Source organism: Drosophila pseudoobscura, chromosome X, assembly GCF_009870125.1.
Source record: "Drosophila pseudoobscura strain MV-25-SWS-2005 chromosome X, UCI_Dpse_MV25, whole genome shotgun sequence".
In the NCBI taxonomy this organism is placed as follows: Eukaryota; Metazoa; Arthropoda; class Insecta; order Diptera; family Drosophilidae; genus Drosophila; species Drosophila pseudoobscura.
In genome coordinates this window covers 19008004-19022276 of record NC_046683.1, presented here as the reverse complement: position 1 = coordinate 19022276, position 14273 = coordinate 19008004, and the positions used below count along the sequence as shown (strand labels likewise).

Below are 14273 nucleotides of genomic sequence, written 5' to 3'. Positions count from 1 at the left end.
AGCTGCAAGCAATATAGCTGGGGGCAAGCAACCCCAGGGGATCGTAGATCTTGGCAAGCTCAGACAGCAAAATCCGTTTTGTCAGAGCACTTGTGGCTCAGGAATGGTCAACTTGAAGGAAAGCTCGTCTACAACCGGGTCCCAGCGTATTCCAAGAGCCTTGACATATTGAGTTGGGCCATCTCCCTCTAAAACTTCAAGCGTATTTTATGAGGTCCAAAATGAGCCGACGGTCTACCTACGGTATATCGGTATATTACAGTATATTTAAGATGGTAACACTTCCCACACATTTTCGAGAGGCCATTATGTTAGCGAACTCCCTGTTGGGCATCATCCCTGCCCAACTGATTCACGCTGGACAAAAAGCCACTAATTGGCTCAAAAGGATATACGAGGGAATCTTCTCCCATGGATATATCCCGGAAACCTGTCTTCATACCAAAGTCGTCTTCACCCCCAAGGCACGCAAGCCATCGCACACTGACCCCAAAGATTTCAGACCCATAAGTCTATCGTCCTTCCTTCTGAAGACGATGGAACGGCTTTTGGGGATGCATCTCACGGTAAATATTCCGCCTAGTCTAATCTCAGACTCCCAGCATGCCTATCGGAAAGGAAGATCCGCCGAAACAGCCCTACACACGATCACATCGATCATAGAAGCGTCCCTCAACGGTAAGGAGTACACCCTGGGAGTACAGCCTTCCTCGACATAGAAGGCGCCTTTAATAACATCCTCCCGACCGCCATCACGGGTGCACTGACGGACCTGGGGGTTGACTCCCGGACGGTGAGCCTGATCGATCAGATGCTACAATGCAGGACGGTTGAGGCATCACTGGGGACGTCAACGTCCACCAGATTTGTCAGTAGAGGCACCCCGCAGGGCGGAGTCCTCTCCCCCCTCCTATGGAACGTGGCAGTGAACGAACTGCTGCGGGTGATAGAGGGGGGTGGCTGCCGCGTGGAAAATTTCCGCAGACGTTGTGTGAGTGCATGACAAGCACTCTCATGAAGATGTCAAAATGGGCAGATAAATGCCGTCTAGGCGTCAACCCGTCTAAAACGGAACTGGTCCTCTTCACTAGGAAGTACAAAGTTCCGGCACTGATTGCCCCAAGACTATGTGGGGAAGCGCTAATCTTTAGCAACAACGCCAAGTATCTTGGCCTAATCCTCGATAGAAAGCTCGACTGGAAATTGAGCATAAAGGATAGAGTAAAGAAGGCCACAGAGGCCCTCTATACTTGCAGGAAAGCCATCGGAATAAAGTGGGGAATGACCCCCTATATAGTTCGGTGGCTTTACACCGCCATCATACGACCGATCATGCTCTATGGAGTGGTGGTATGGTGGCCAGCCTTAGAAAAAAGGACATGCCTCAATAAACTCAGCAGAGTTCAACGCATGGCAGAGCTATGCATAACTGGCGGGCTACGCACTACTCCAGGGGAAGCCCTGGATACTGTGCCAGACCTCCTCCCCATAGATCTCATGGGAAAGAAGGTGGCAACACTTTCCGCACTCAGAATGAGAGAAGCCAGACTGTGGAAAGCGTCCGCGGTTGGGCACTCGGGGACCCTGACGAGACTCCCGCAATTACCAGAGAGGACAGATTATTGTACCCCTAGTGATCACCTCTCGACGCCTTTCCAGGTATCAATCCCACCTAGGGAGGACTGTGAGATGGGCAAACCAGGACCCGCAAATGCGGTTCACTTCTACACTGATGGCTCAAAGTTAGACGGCCGCGTGGGAGGCGGAGTCTACTGCAGCGAGCTGAACATCAGTCACTGCTTCAGGCTCCCGGAACACTGCAGTTTGTTCCAAGCGGAGGTTGTAGCCATCAAGGAGGTCATTTCCATCGTCTCCAAACTACTTCTAGACACGCACTTAGTGAGCGTTTTCTCGGACAGCCAAGCAGCTATTAAAGCTTTAGGCTCAATATCGTCAAACTCAGCGACCGTGCCCCAGGTCTCCGCACGAGATCGCAGAGCAGTTAGATCTCTTCCTTATATGGGTCCCCGGCCACAGGGACATCGAGGGGAACGACGCCGCCGACGAGCTAGCAAGGCAGGGTACTACGAATCCTCTCCTATCGGAGAGGAAGCAGGTAGCGATGCATCTGGCTACGTGCAGGCTCCTCACGCACGAATTGTTCGAGAAAAATGCCAATAGGAGATGGCAGCAAACCGTTTCCTGTAAAATCTCAAGATTTACATGGCCATATCGATCGAAGAAGCGCTCAGCCGAGCTGTACAGACTCAGCAGAGCACAGTGCTCTGCAGTTACTCGACAGAAGCCTCCAGATGGGACTACCCTTAATTTGCAGCAGCCTGTTTCTCCACGGTTTTTAGGCACTGGGAAGGGGCACACGCCCATGCGGCACCACAACGGACCTTCTACAGGTCCAAGTGAGCTTGGGAGGGTTTCATCACTCCCCCAGGCTACCGCCTGAACCTAACCTAACCTAGCGAACTCCCGCCATTAACAAAAGCTATACAAAATAATGAGCAAATTTTAAACAAAAGTACAGACAGTATTGGGAGTCTAAACCCGATACAAAAACATGGCTCTGCAGAAGTAAAAATCACTTAGATAGCACGCTGCCACACACAAATATAAGGAGAAAATTAAATTCTTTTGTGGCCAATTTAAGGTATATTAAAACATATTTTTATACCCGATAGTATCGTGTTGCTCATGAGTGAGTGAACAAAAAAGAGTTGTTCACTTAAGTGAGCAACTGAACATGCTCCTTCCAAGTTGTTCTTTTTTGTTCACTTGTTCTTTTTTGTTCACTTGTTCTTTGTTGTTCATTTGTTCTTTTTTGCTCACTTGTTCTTTGTTGTTCACTTGTTCATTTTTACTCACTTGTTCTCTACTCACTTTTTGCGCAATTTTGCTCCTCAAAGGGCATTTTGCGATCTGGCAGCTTTGCTCATATTTACGTTTACTTCACACTTTTTATATTACGGGCAAAGCTGTTTACACTTTTGAAAAATTCACTGTCGCTTATTCGGAAGTATAGTGAGATTTGGAACCATTTCGAGGAAGTTGGCCAAGTGCAAGTATTGCAAATCTATTTTGAGTTGCAAATCTCAAAGCAACTTAAGCCGCCATTTAAAGAGCAAGCACCCGGCGTCTATGGAGCCCGTTATCCGGCAAAACACCGATGGCCCGATCGTTGTGCAAAGTGCGCAACCAAAAATAACAAGCTTTGCTGAAAGGCCTGTACCAGCGAGCAAAGCACAGCAGATTGATCTGCAACTTGTACGGATGATCGCCAAGGGTCATCACGCCTTGCGCTTGGTTGAAGAACCAGAATTTAAAAAATTTATTCACGATGTGTCACACGCCCCAAACTATAAGCTTCCGACGAGGAAAACATTAACCAGCTCCTTGATTCCCAAAATTCGGGACGAGTACACTGGGACGATAATAGAAGAACTACGTGCGGCCACAGCGGTGTGCTTAACTACAGACGGTTGGACATCTATAACCAACGAAAGTTATCTGGCTGTCACAGTACATTTTACCGATGAGGAATCAACGATGCTGACCTCCTATACAATTGCTTGTCAGGCCTTTGAAGCGTCGCACACTGCTGCGAATCTGTGCAGCTTTTTGGAAAAAATTGTGAATGAATGGGATCTCAAAAACAAAGTCGCAGCAATAGCATCCGATAATGCACACAACATTTCTCTTGCTATTAGAACCGGCAATTGGAGTCATATACGGTGTTTTGCTCATACCCTAAATCTAATTGTCCAAAAAGCTCTATATAAAATGAGCAGTGTGCGCAGAAAAGCTAAAGCTATAAGCGAATAGTTTCATCGCAGCTCATCAGGCTTAAAAAAGCTTAAAGATATGCAAGCGCTGCTTAAGTTGGCTGACCTCAAACTAACACAGGATGTGCCAGCACGTTGGAACTCAACGTACAAAATGTTTGAACGGCTGTCTATCCTGAAGGAGGCAGTCGTGGCAGCTCTGTCAACAAGGACAGATTTAATTTTGTCACCAGGAGACTGGGATGTCATTGATGGAGTGCTTCCCGTATTAAAGCCATTTTATGAAGTTACAGAGAGATCTCTTTAGCTGAAAAAAACGTAACATTGTCAAAAATAATTGCTTTGACTGGATTACTTCAAAGAAAAATGGCTCAAATATATCCAACAGTTAAAAATAACCTAGCTGCCGAAGTAATCAATGAAATCATAAACGAGATGGACGGCAGGTTTAACGATATCGAGGCAAATATTTTGTATGCGGAGAGCACTGTTCTGGATCCCAGGTTCAAAGGACGCGCATTTAAATCTGCGGAGGCCTTTAAAAAATCAGTAGCGGATATCAACAAAAAATTGGCTCAAACGATACGGTCACTCCCTGAACCTCCACAAGAAGCTATAAGCAACAAAAAACAAGAAGAGGACACAATATGGGCTGAATTTGACACCACTTTTCAGCAAGTAAGCCAACCCACCAACAATACGGCAGCATCCATAAGAGAAATGGGTAAGTACCTGGCTGAGGAGTACATCAGCCGAAAAGATGATCCATTGGTATGGTGGAATCAGCGGAAAGGGCAATACCCGCTACTTTATAACTATATGCTGAAGCGCCTCTGTTTAGTCGCCACCTCAGTGCCATGCGAGCGCATATTTTCAAGTGCAGGCGAAACCATACGTAAAAGGCGATCCCTTTTAAAGTCAACAACCGTTGAAAATTTAATTTTTTTGCATAACAACATGTAAATCGGAAGTGAGTACAACCTAATTTGTACTTGATTGCTTGTTTGCTTGATTAACATTTTTTTCTCTTATAGCGCTAAAATGAAGAAAACGTAAAGTATGAGAATTCCTATGAAAGGATCTCCTTTTTTTTAAGTTAGTATAAGAATTCCTATGAAAGGATCTCCTTATTTTTAAGTTAGTATAAGAATTCCTATGAAAGGATCTCCTTATTTTTACGTTAGTATAAGAATTCCTATGAAAGGAATTAAAAAGTTTGTTTTTTTGTTATATACATTTTTTTTTGTTTTTAGTTATAAATCTTTGATTAATATTGAAATGTAACGTATTTTATTTGTGTAAAAGTCTGTGGAGCTTAGAGTTCTGTGCATGAATAGTGAACAACTGAGCAAGTGAGCAACTGAGCAAGTGAACAAGTGAGTAACTGAGCAATCTAAGAGAGCAAGTGAGCAATATGAATGAGTTGACTCACTTACTAAAAAAGAACAAGTGAACATGTTCACCAAAATGAGCAATGTTTACCCAACACTCACTCGGGCAATCGGGCCGATACTCAAAATGAGTATTGGGCTATATTTGATTTCTGGTGAAAATGGATGGGTGTAACGTCAAGAAGGAATCGTTTCCGACCCCATAGAGTGTATATATTCTTGATCAGCATCAATAGCCGAGTCGATTGAGCCCTGTCTGTCTGTCCTTCCCCTTCAGCGCCTAATGCTCAAAGATTATAAGAGCTAGAGCAACGACGTTTTATATCCGGACTTCTGTGATATGTCACTGCTACAAGTATAATCGTATAATTTTTATAGCCAGAATCAAGAAAACAATTTTATTCTTTCTCGCTCTGTCTCTCTCTAACACACAGGTTGCATGGTCGGTTTTGCCAATTGCAAAATATGAGTTCAAGGATCTCAGAACCTATAAGAGCCAGAGCAACCAAATTTGGTATCCACACACCTGTGGTATCGGACATTGACCTTTTCGCATCAAAATTTCACCACACCACACCCCCTTCCGCCACCGCAAACGACGAAATCTGGGGCATCCACAAATCTCAGAGACTATTAACGCTAGAGTAACCAAATTTGGTATCCGCACTTCTGTTAGATCTCAATACAAACCGTATATCTCAGAATTTCGCCCCACCCCCTTCCGCCCCCACAAAGGACGAAAATCTGTTGCATCCACAATATTGCAGATTTGAGAAAACTAAAAACGCAGAATCATAGATAATAACCATATCTATCAGATTGCTAAATCTGGATAAGTTCGGATCATTTTTGTAGCCAAAAGCAACAAATCAATTTGCAGTGGCTACGCAGCGCCCAACTTCACGCTCAGACTGACTTTCTGTCTCTCTCGCACGCACCCTTTGTCGTGTCGTTCAATATTGTGCAGTGTCTGCCGGAGGAGAGCCATACTGACTTAGTATCGGGTATAACTGTAGAGTTGCGGTGTACGCAGCAACTCACAACGTTCCCCCTCGTTTACTACTAAACTTAGCGATAGGACTTCTCCTACACAAATAGTATTGTGTCACGCAAAATTGTCTTGTATCCAGCTTGCTGGATGACTTTGTAAGTCAAGTGCCGTCTTTCTATATGAATGCAATGCTCACTTTTAATTTTTATTGCTTAACACATTTAAGCAAAAAAACTATTCAAAATGGTTCCCTACAGACCATAAGCTCCTTTCCGTTCGAAAACTTTCTGGGCCATCTTAAAAAAATGGTGAAAAATTCGAATTACCCATTGGAGCAATTTCAAAAGATGTACTCAAAGAAAAAACTTTAAATTTCAACGGATCTAATGGTAAAATTTCATATAACCATTGGTATTTTGATGAAACAAATCGCAACTCTTTTTATTTCGTAAAGGATGGACATAAATATTCAATATATAAAAAATTTGAAAAAAATTGAAAAATTGAAAAATTGAAATTGTAATAAAAATTACATATCCAACTAGTAGTTGGTCTAGAAGCATACTTTACTTCTCCCATAAACTCTACATTTGTGAGCATTTTCTTTTCAAACGGACTAAATTTCGACTCGAACGTATCGCAACATTATATAGAAAAAATATCAGGAAAAACATTTTATTTTGAAGATGGTGGAAATCACATGTACTTTAATGTAATAGATCAATTTTAGATTTTCAAAAATATGGCTTACCAATACAATTTTAATTTTGAGGAAATGGAAAATACTCAAATAACAGGTAACATGTTGAGTGCCTTTCCTTCGGCTTTACCTTTTGCTTTCGTTTATATGTATATATTTTCAGACATATCTAATACGGCTCCAAATAATCGGACCAAATAATTCTGGTAATGCAATGAAACATTTTCATGTTCAATAGACTTACATATACATATACATGTAGGAAACAAAGGAAAGATAGAGACACGAAGCGGTCGTGTTTTCGTCGTGTCGTCGGGATAGAGCAGTAATCGGCTCTGAGAGAGCCGATAGCAAGAGGGAGAGAGAGATCACTCAGTTGTCAGTTCAGCCACGCATCAGACGTACACGCATATAATTACTCACAAACATACTTAATGTAAAACTTGGAGCTGTTATAATTTTAAGTCCAACATACTTATCAAATAAATGTTACTCGTTGCCATCAAGCAACATAAACTACTACATACACATATACTTAAATAAGGATTCAAACTTTTGGAAAAGCGTTTTATTTACAGTTGAAAGTAAATACAACATTTTCGGAAGTGATGGCCGTTCCAGAGTTTGGAGAAAGGCAAACACCGCTCTTGACCCTATAAACATGATACCCACCGTCAAGCATGGAGGTGGTAGTGTAATGGTTTGGGGCGCTATGGCGTCGCCTGGAGTAGGTCATTTGGTGTTTGTGGAAGGGAATATGGATCGCTTCCAGTATAAGAAGATATTGGAAGAAAATTTGGAAACATCGGTGGATACATTGAGCCTGGGAAGCAGTTGGATCTTCCAACAGGACAACAATCCAAAGCACACCGCATATGTTGTGCGAGATTGGTTGCTGTCCCCAAGACAGCTTCATTCACCACCCCAATCGCCAGACCTTAACCCAATCGAACATCTTTGGGACATTTTAGAAAGATTGGTACGGAAGTATAACATCAGCAGTCGGGAAAGCCTCAAAACCTCCCTCATTCGAGTTTGGCCCGAAGTTCCGCCCACAACAACCGAAAATTTACTGGCATCGATGCCCCGACGACTACAGGCTGTAATAGATGCCAATGGTGGACCAACCAAATATTAAAAGTATAAAAAGTATTAATATTAAGATGACTTTGAGACTATAATACAAAAGCATAGAGGTACACTTTTTTCCGTGAACATTTTATATTTTTTCGTTGTAACTTTAGTATACATAATTTTTGTTTAAGTTTTTTTTTCTGAAATAATAATAACTTTAAGTGTCCTAAATAATGGCATACCAACTTTTTTTATTTTTCATTGCGAAAACCCGAAATATTGAAAAATCGGTGCTGTTGTGTATGTTGTATGTTGACTTTTTTCCTTGACTGTAGATACATCCATATCCATGTCTCTTACAATAACATATCCCAAAAGATGCGAAAAACATGAATAAATAAACATAAACACGAAAAAAAAACTAACGAGGGGAAACGTTGTGAGTTGCTGCGTACACCGCAACTCTACATTTATACCCGATACTTAGTCAGTATGGCTCTCCTCCGGCAGACGCCGCTAATATTAAACGACACGACAAAGAGTGCGTGCGAGAGAGACAGAAAATCAGTCTGAGCGTGACGTCGGGCGCTGCGTAGCCACTGCAAATTGATTTGTTCCTTTTGGCTATAAAAATGATCTGAACTGATCCAGATTCAGCAATTTGATAGATATGGTCATTATCAATGATAATGATAATGATCTGGATGCAAAAGATTTTCGTCGTATGTGGGAGCGTTTGCTTTCATCCTCGAGGAGGAAATCGTTTTATTGCGTGAGGGCATCGCACAGATTCCCGACATTCCCCGTGTCTTGCCTTTGGAGCCTTTTGGCTTTGCTGAGCCTGAGCGTCTCCGAATTTGGCATAGACTTTGCGTCCAAGACGAATCCTCACCAGGGACACCGTCAGCACAAGCTGACGAGAATAAAAAGGAAGGTTCAACGGTTAACAAGGACATGGCAAATCTCCTGATTAGTGAATTGATTGTGATGCGGGACCGCAGCCGCAAGCCGTAGGAGGCATTCCACCGCAACTCGCATGACAAATATGAAGTGCGACACGGTGTCCAAGGCGCGCATGCCGGACCCCACAAATCATGCGTCGAGGCTATAGTTTGGCCTCGAGGCCATGAGAGTGAAGACTGGTGCTCCGAGTGTGGCACAGGAAGTGTGCCGATGATGCTGGCAGACCCGAAGGTTGGAAAAATTTGAGAAAAAAGCCGCCAAATGAGCTAAGCGCACGTCTTTTATAGGCTGCAGAGTCGCAGTAGCCATTCTGCTGCGTCGCTGCGACTGCGCATTCGTCTTATTTACCGGCGTCAAAGAAGACTTCGGCTCTGGCGTTCGGGTACTGACGCGTCATCATGAGCCAAAAGCAGAGAGAACATCTTTGCATGTGTTAGTACACACACACACAATATGTTTCGACAAAAATGTGTGTTTGTATGCTTCTTTCGTTTTCAGAGATATCTCTGAAAGAGGCAGAAAAAGTGGCAGAAAACGTGGAAGAAAAAGAAATTCTGATAGAAGAGGAGGAATTCATCTATGAGAATCGCAAAACTCAGCCAAATGAATCGTCATTAAATGACAAACTTAGGCAGTGGTCTATGAAGCATAGGCCAACGCGTGAATGTGCACTTGATTTAGTAGGCATTTTGAAAGGGGAAAATATAGATGTTTGTCCGTTTTATAAATCAAAACGCCAGCACAGAGGTGATATTCAGTTAGTTGTGCCATAAGTCCGATTTCATTGCACATTACGACCCATTGCGTGTCAGACACTCCACGCTCTATTTCGGTGACCCTTGATTTTGGACATCGCAATTTAAATGTAAATATTAATATAGACAGTATGAGCAGCGAGAATTTGCAGGTTAGCTCTAGCACCGGAACCAGCACACAATCTTCGCAATCTACCCCGAATGCTTCAGTCTCCAGCAACATATCCGATGGAGAGAACTCGGGCTCAAGGGCTGCTCCCCCCATGGTGACTGCTGGAGGAATTCTAAATCGCATCGTTTCGGGAATTAGGTCTGCGTACCTTGAGATACTAGTCCGGATACCAATGGTGGTGCCCCGTAATAATCGCTCCGATTCAACATCGAATCGTGCTCCAGAGGCGGCGATTGGCTTGCGCACTCCCAACTCCCTCTCAACAGACAGGATTAGGGCCCCATCTACCAGTCGGCGTCGCCGCCACGCCAGCACCAATACCGCTACCACAGGTCCCACTGCATCGGATGCCGAAGTCAGCGGTCCGTCGAGACCGAAGCGCCAGCGCACCGACTCAAACGAGTCCTTGGAAGAAACCTACAATTGCCCCATTTGTTTCGAGAGCGTATCGAGCCGAGATCCAGTGGCCACCAAATGCGGACACGTTTTCTGCCGCCAATGCATTCGCACTGTCATACGCCGCTTTCACAAGTGTCCCGTGTGCAGGATGCGCTCGACCCTGAGGCAGCTTAAATCTATTACTATGTAGACCTGTCCTTCAAGTCATCCCAAGAGCCTCCCTCTTTCCAAGGGAAGAAGGCCCTTAGGACCCACAAAGAATTTTTTGCAGCTTTGCTAGGTAAAATACCATTTACACTTCTAGAGATTTAAAAATTGTTCATATAAGTTAAAACAAATATTAATTACAGAATGTATTCCGCCTGGCGATGAGCCCCCCGAAAACACTGTGCGGAAGGCAATGCAAAGGATGAAGAAAAGAGTGTTTAAAAAGAAGTGTCGTGCAAAAAACCAGGAGTAGGCTAAGCAGCATATAATTTTAAAAAAACTAAAATCGCAGAATCATAGATAATGACCATATCTATCAGATTGCTGACTCTGGATCAGATCAGATAATTTTCAGTGGCTACGCAGCGCCCGACGTCGCGCTTAGACTGATTAATAGCTTGTGGCCATTGGCTTGTAGTCAGCTGCAGAAGATCACGGATTGCCGTGCGAATGTGCCACAGCCTGTGCCGTTATCCAAGATTCCGAGGGAAGAAAAACAGAGGGTCGGGGATCTGGTGCCTTCTTGGTTTCTAGATAAACTCTCTGTGAAATATAGTTATCTTTGATCTACAATGAAATGTCAAAGACTGCTATGAAAGCATAAGCTATTTTTAGTATGTTAAATATTTTTCCTGTGTTCTTATAAATAATAATAGCGCTATGAAAGCACCAGTAATAAACAACTAAAATAACATCAATTATTCGTTTCATAATCGTTTTTGTAATAATAATGTAATCATTAATAATAACAATAATTTAAAAATTTTATGAAAATAATTATTTCATTCAAATTTATATCACTAATTTAAACCCGATGAAGAGATCTGTAAATTAATAGGACCGATGAATATTTGAAAAAAAGAAACAAAGTAAATCAAGCACACACCTCTTTTGTATCCGTCATAGTCTCAGTAGACATGCTGCTGCGCAGCTGCGACTGCGCAATCGTCTTATCTACTGACGTCATCGCAGGCATAACGGATACATAGGCTATTTCTACATACATAAACAGAACGCACAAGTAAAGAAAATGGCTGCACTGCGGCAGCGGTCGTCAGCGGAGCTTCGGGTATTGCGTCCACGCAAAATACATGCATGCATACATATGTAAATATGTACATATAACCACTAACGACACAGAATATATGTAGATGTGCCAGTTCATACAACGAAAGTGTCACACACCGTCTTGCGCTATCCATACCCCAGAGTGACGTCATCATGAGAGAGAGAGCGCAGAGAAAACATCTTTGCATGTGTTAGTACACACGCAATATGTTTCGACAAAAATATGTGATTGTATGTTTTTTCAGATTTTTTGAACTCTCTCAGGTCTGATCTGTTTTGCCACCAGCATGTTTTAGTGTATGGGTGCACATGCATTCTCACGTACTTTGCGTGTGTGTGTTTAGTATTGCTGGCCGCTAGAACTGAAATTTGAGTTTGGTTCTTGTTTCGGGTCTTTTGATGGACTGACCTACCGCCACAAAATAAGTGAAGAATGGGCAGGGGGTGGGGGTATGGTACACTAGGGCGCGGGAAACAAAATAAAAGCTGTTATTTGTTTGATTTATACCACAAAATATAAAATATTACAATAATATAATTGCACATTTATTTCCTTATCTTAAGCAGGTTGATTATAAATTATACAAATTATACAAACGCCGTCGGTTCTCGACTTTTTTGTTTATTATAACTAAAACAATGATGTATCTAAATATACAATATAATAAAATATATATATATACTTAAATAAATATGCATAAATATAAATGGAATTGGTTTTACATATATTTCAAATCAATTGTCAATCGCGCGCTTTCCGACGGGAATCTGCAAAGTACAAATTTAGATGCCGGTCGCACCTTGAATACTCTCATGGACAATACCCATACATTTTCTAATTCAATTATAAAATATCTTATGTACATACATATGCACATAAATATTAAAGTTTATTACATTCGTATATTGCATGAGGGTTTTCAAAATTACTGCTGCCCGGTCAGCGTCGAGTCGGTGTGTCTCGAGAGAAAGAATACAAAAACAAAATATGAATCGGCTGCGTGCCGAAACCGTAGGGCAGCGTGGTCGCTGATGTCTTTGGCGCGGCACAGTGGGGACTAAGCCGAAATAGTACAAAAAATTGTATGAGTGCTTTAGATAAATTTAATGTACGCATCTAATAGAGAATTTTCCAATCGAATTTTCAAGATAGTTTTAGTTTAGGAGATATAAGCACTCAAAGTTTAACATTTTTTCAGTGTGCAAATATTTATTGAACTCATATTCACTAATTCAACTAATTTAGCAAGCTGAGACGGCCAAAGGTCCCACTGTGCCGCTCCAAAGACGGCGATCCGCGACCACCGCTTCGACGGTGCTGAGGCTCGAGAGTCCAGAATTGCCGAACAGACGAAACCGACGGCGAAAACGGAATTGAAACCCCGCGCGCTCCCTAGTGCCTTTTGGGTTCTAATGTTAGGACCCCCATAGAACAGCTTTTTGGTCGCTCATGCAACATCTTGGTATTGTATAGTCTTTGGTGTCACGACGAAAATGCTTAACCGGGAGACACTGCTTATCCCTGAATAGAATTGTGGATGTGTGCTGGAAAGGTATCTCAACTCCGCCTCTGGTGTTGTCGAGGTCGTGTCGCCCACCCTACCATGGCCATTCCAAACCGTTCGATTTAATGACGGAATGGCATCTTTGTCCTGGGCGTCCTACATGGGGAATTTGCCAGCGAAAGCAAAGCGGTAGATTAATACATTATACAGTTTATTCACTTACTGGCTAAAACAATAACATTACCCGCAAATAATATAATATAATCGCCCACATTAAAGAATAGCTAAATGAAATATATGTATAAAATTCCTACAAATACTTGGCTATGTGTCATACAAATGATATACTAAACAAGTCCGAAATGGACAAACTAACTTGCTTGCTGACTCCGTAATGTTACGAAACCAATTCGAGTGGGCACTTCTCCCTATCACTCACCGACAGGCCCTAGTTCCGTTGTTTCAAGTTGTAATTTATTAATAACAGAATTGAAGTCCACTCATACCTTTTCTCCAGTTTATGGCTCCATCGGCGACAGCGCTTTCCTCGATGAATACCTAAAGCTGCTGTGGTGGAAAAACACATAAATGGGCACAAGGTTGGGGGAAATCATGCAGATCGGCGAGAGTCACGAGAAGCCACTACCGGAATCAAATCTAATTCTCTCCTAATTAACTCCGCACAAAAATCATAATTAATTACACATTTACAAACGCGAATACAATTACTCCGTCAATCCGTTGCTTCCTCTTTTTTTTCTATTGTCTTTCTCCCGACTGTTATCTATGTTTCCTTTCCACCTCCTGGGCGAAAGGGAACAGCACACATTCTTTCCCCTGCTTCTGCAGGTGAAAGGCACGCGAAAGCAAAGAAAAGGCCAAACGGCCAATCTCCGACGGTGCTAGATCGACACTTTCTCTCCGCCGATCTGCTCGCGACCAAGGGTCGGGCCCTCCTTATCTGCCGCGTCGCGCTCGACTACTAAAGTGCCGACGCCAACGCGTCGGGAAGCTAGCCGCTTGGGGGGACCGAGCGTTCCCCAAATGTCTTCTCCCTCTGCTTCCACGCTCGCTTCTCCGATGGCTGAGCGCTTTCCAGACAATCCCAAAGGTTTAAACGCCACTTTGATAGGCTTGCGGCTGCTGTTGTTTGCTGGCTGGCTTCCTTGGACGATCGAATCCGCACTGATTAACTCGATTTACTAAGCGCCAAGACTACAAATGGGACAACTCTTTATTCTCCTTTAGCCCTTC

At 42.9% G+C, this 14273-nt stretch overlaps 1 protein-coding gene across 1 annotated transcript; it reads left to right on the top strand.

The window, feature by feature from the left end:
- The first annotated feature begins 9799 nt into the window (after window positions 1–9799).
- LOC6904066 (E3 ubiquitin-protein ligase COP1-like) lies at window positions 9800–10429 on the top strand. Its single transcript, XM_033384777.1, has one exon. It carries the CDS (start codon window positions 9800–9802, stop codon window positions 10427–10429), a length of 630 nt encoding a protein of 209 aa, XP_033240668.1.
- Window positions 10430–14273: the final 3844 nt, after the last annotated feature.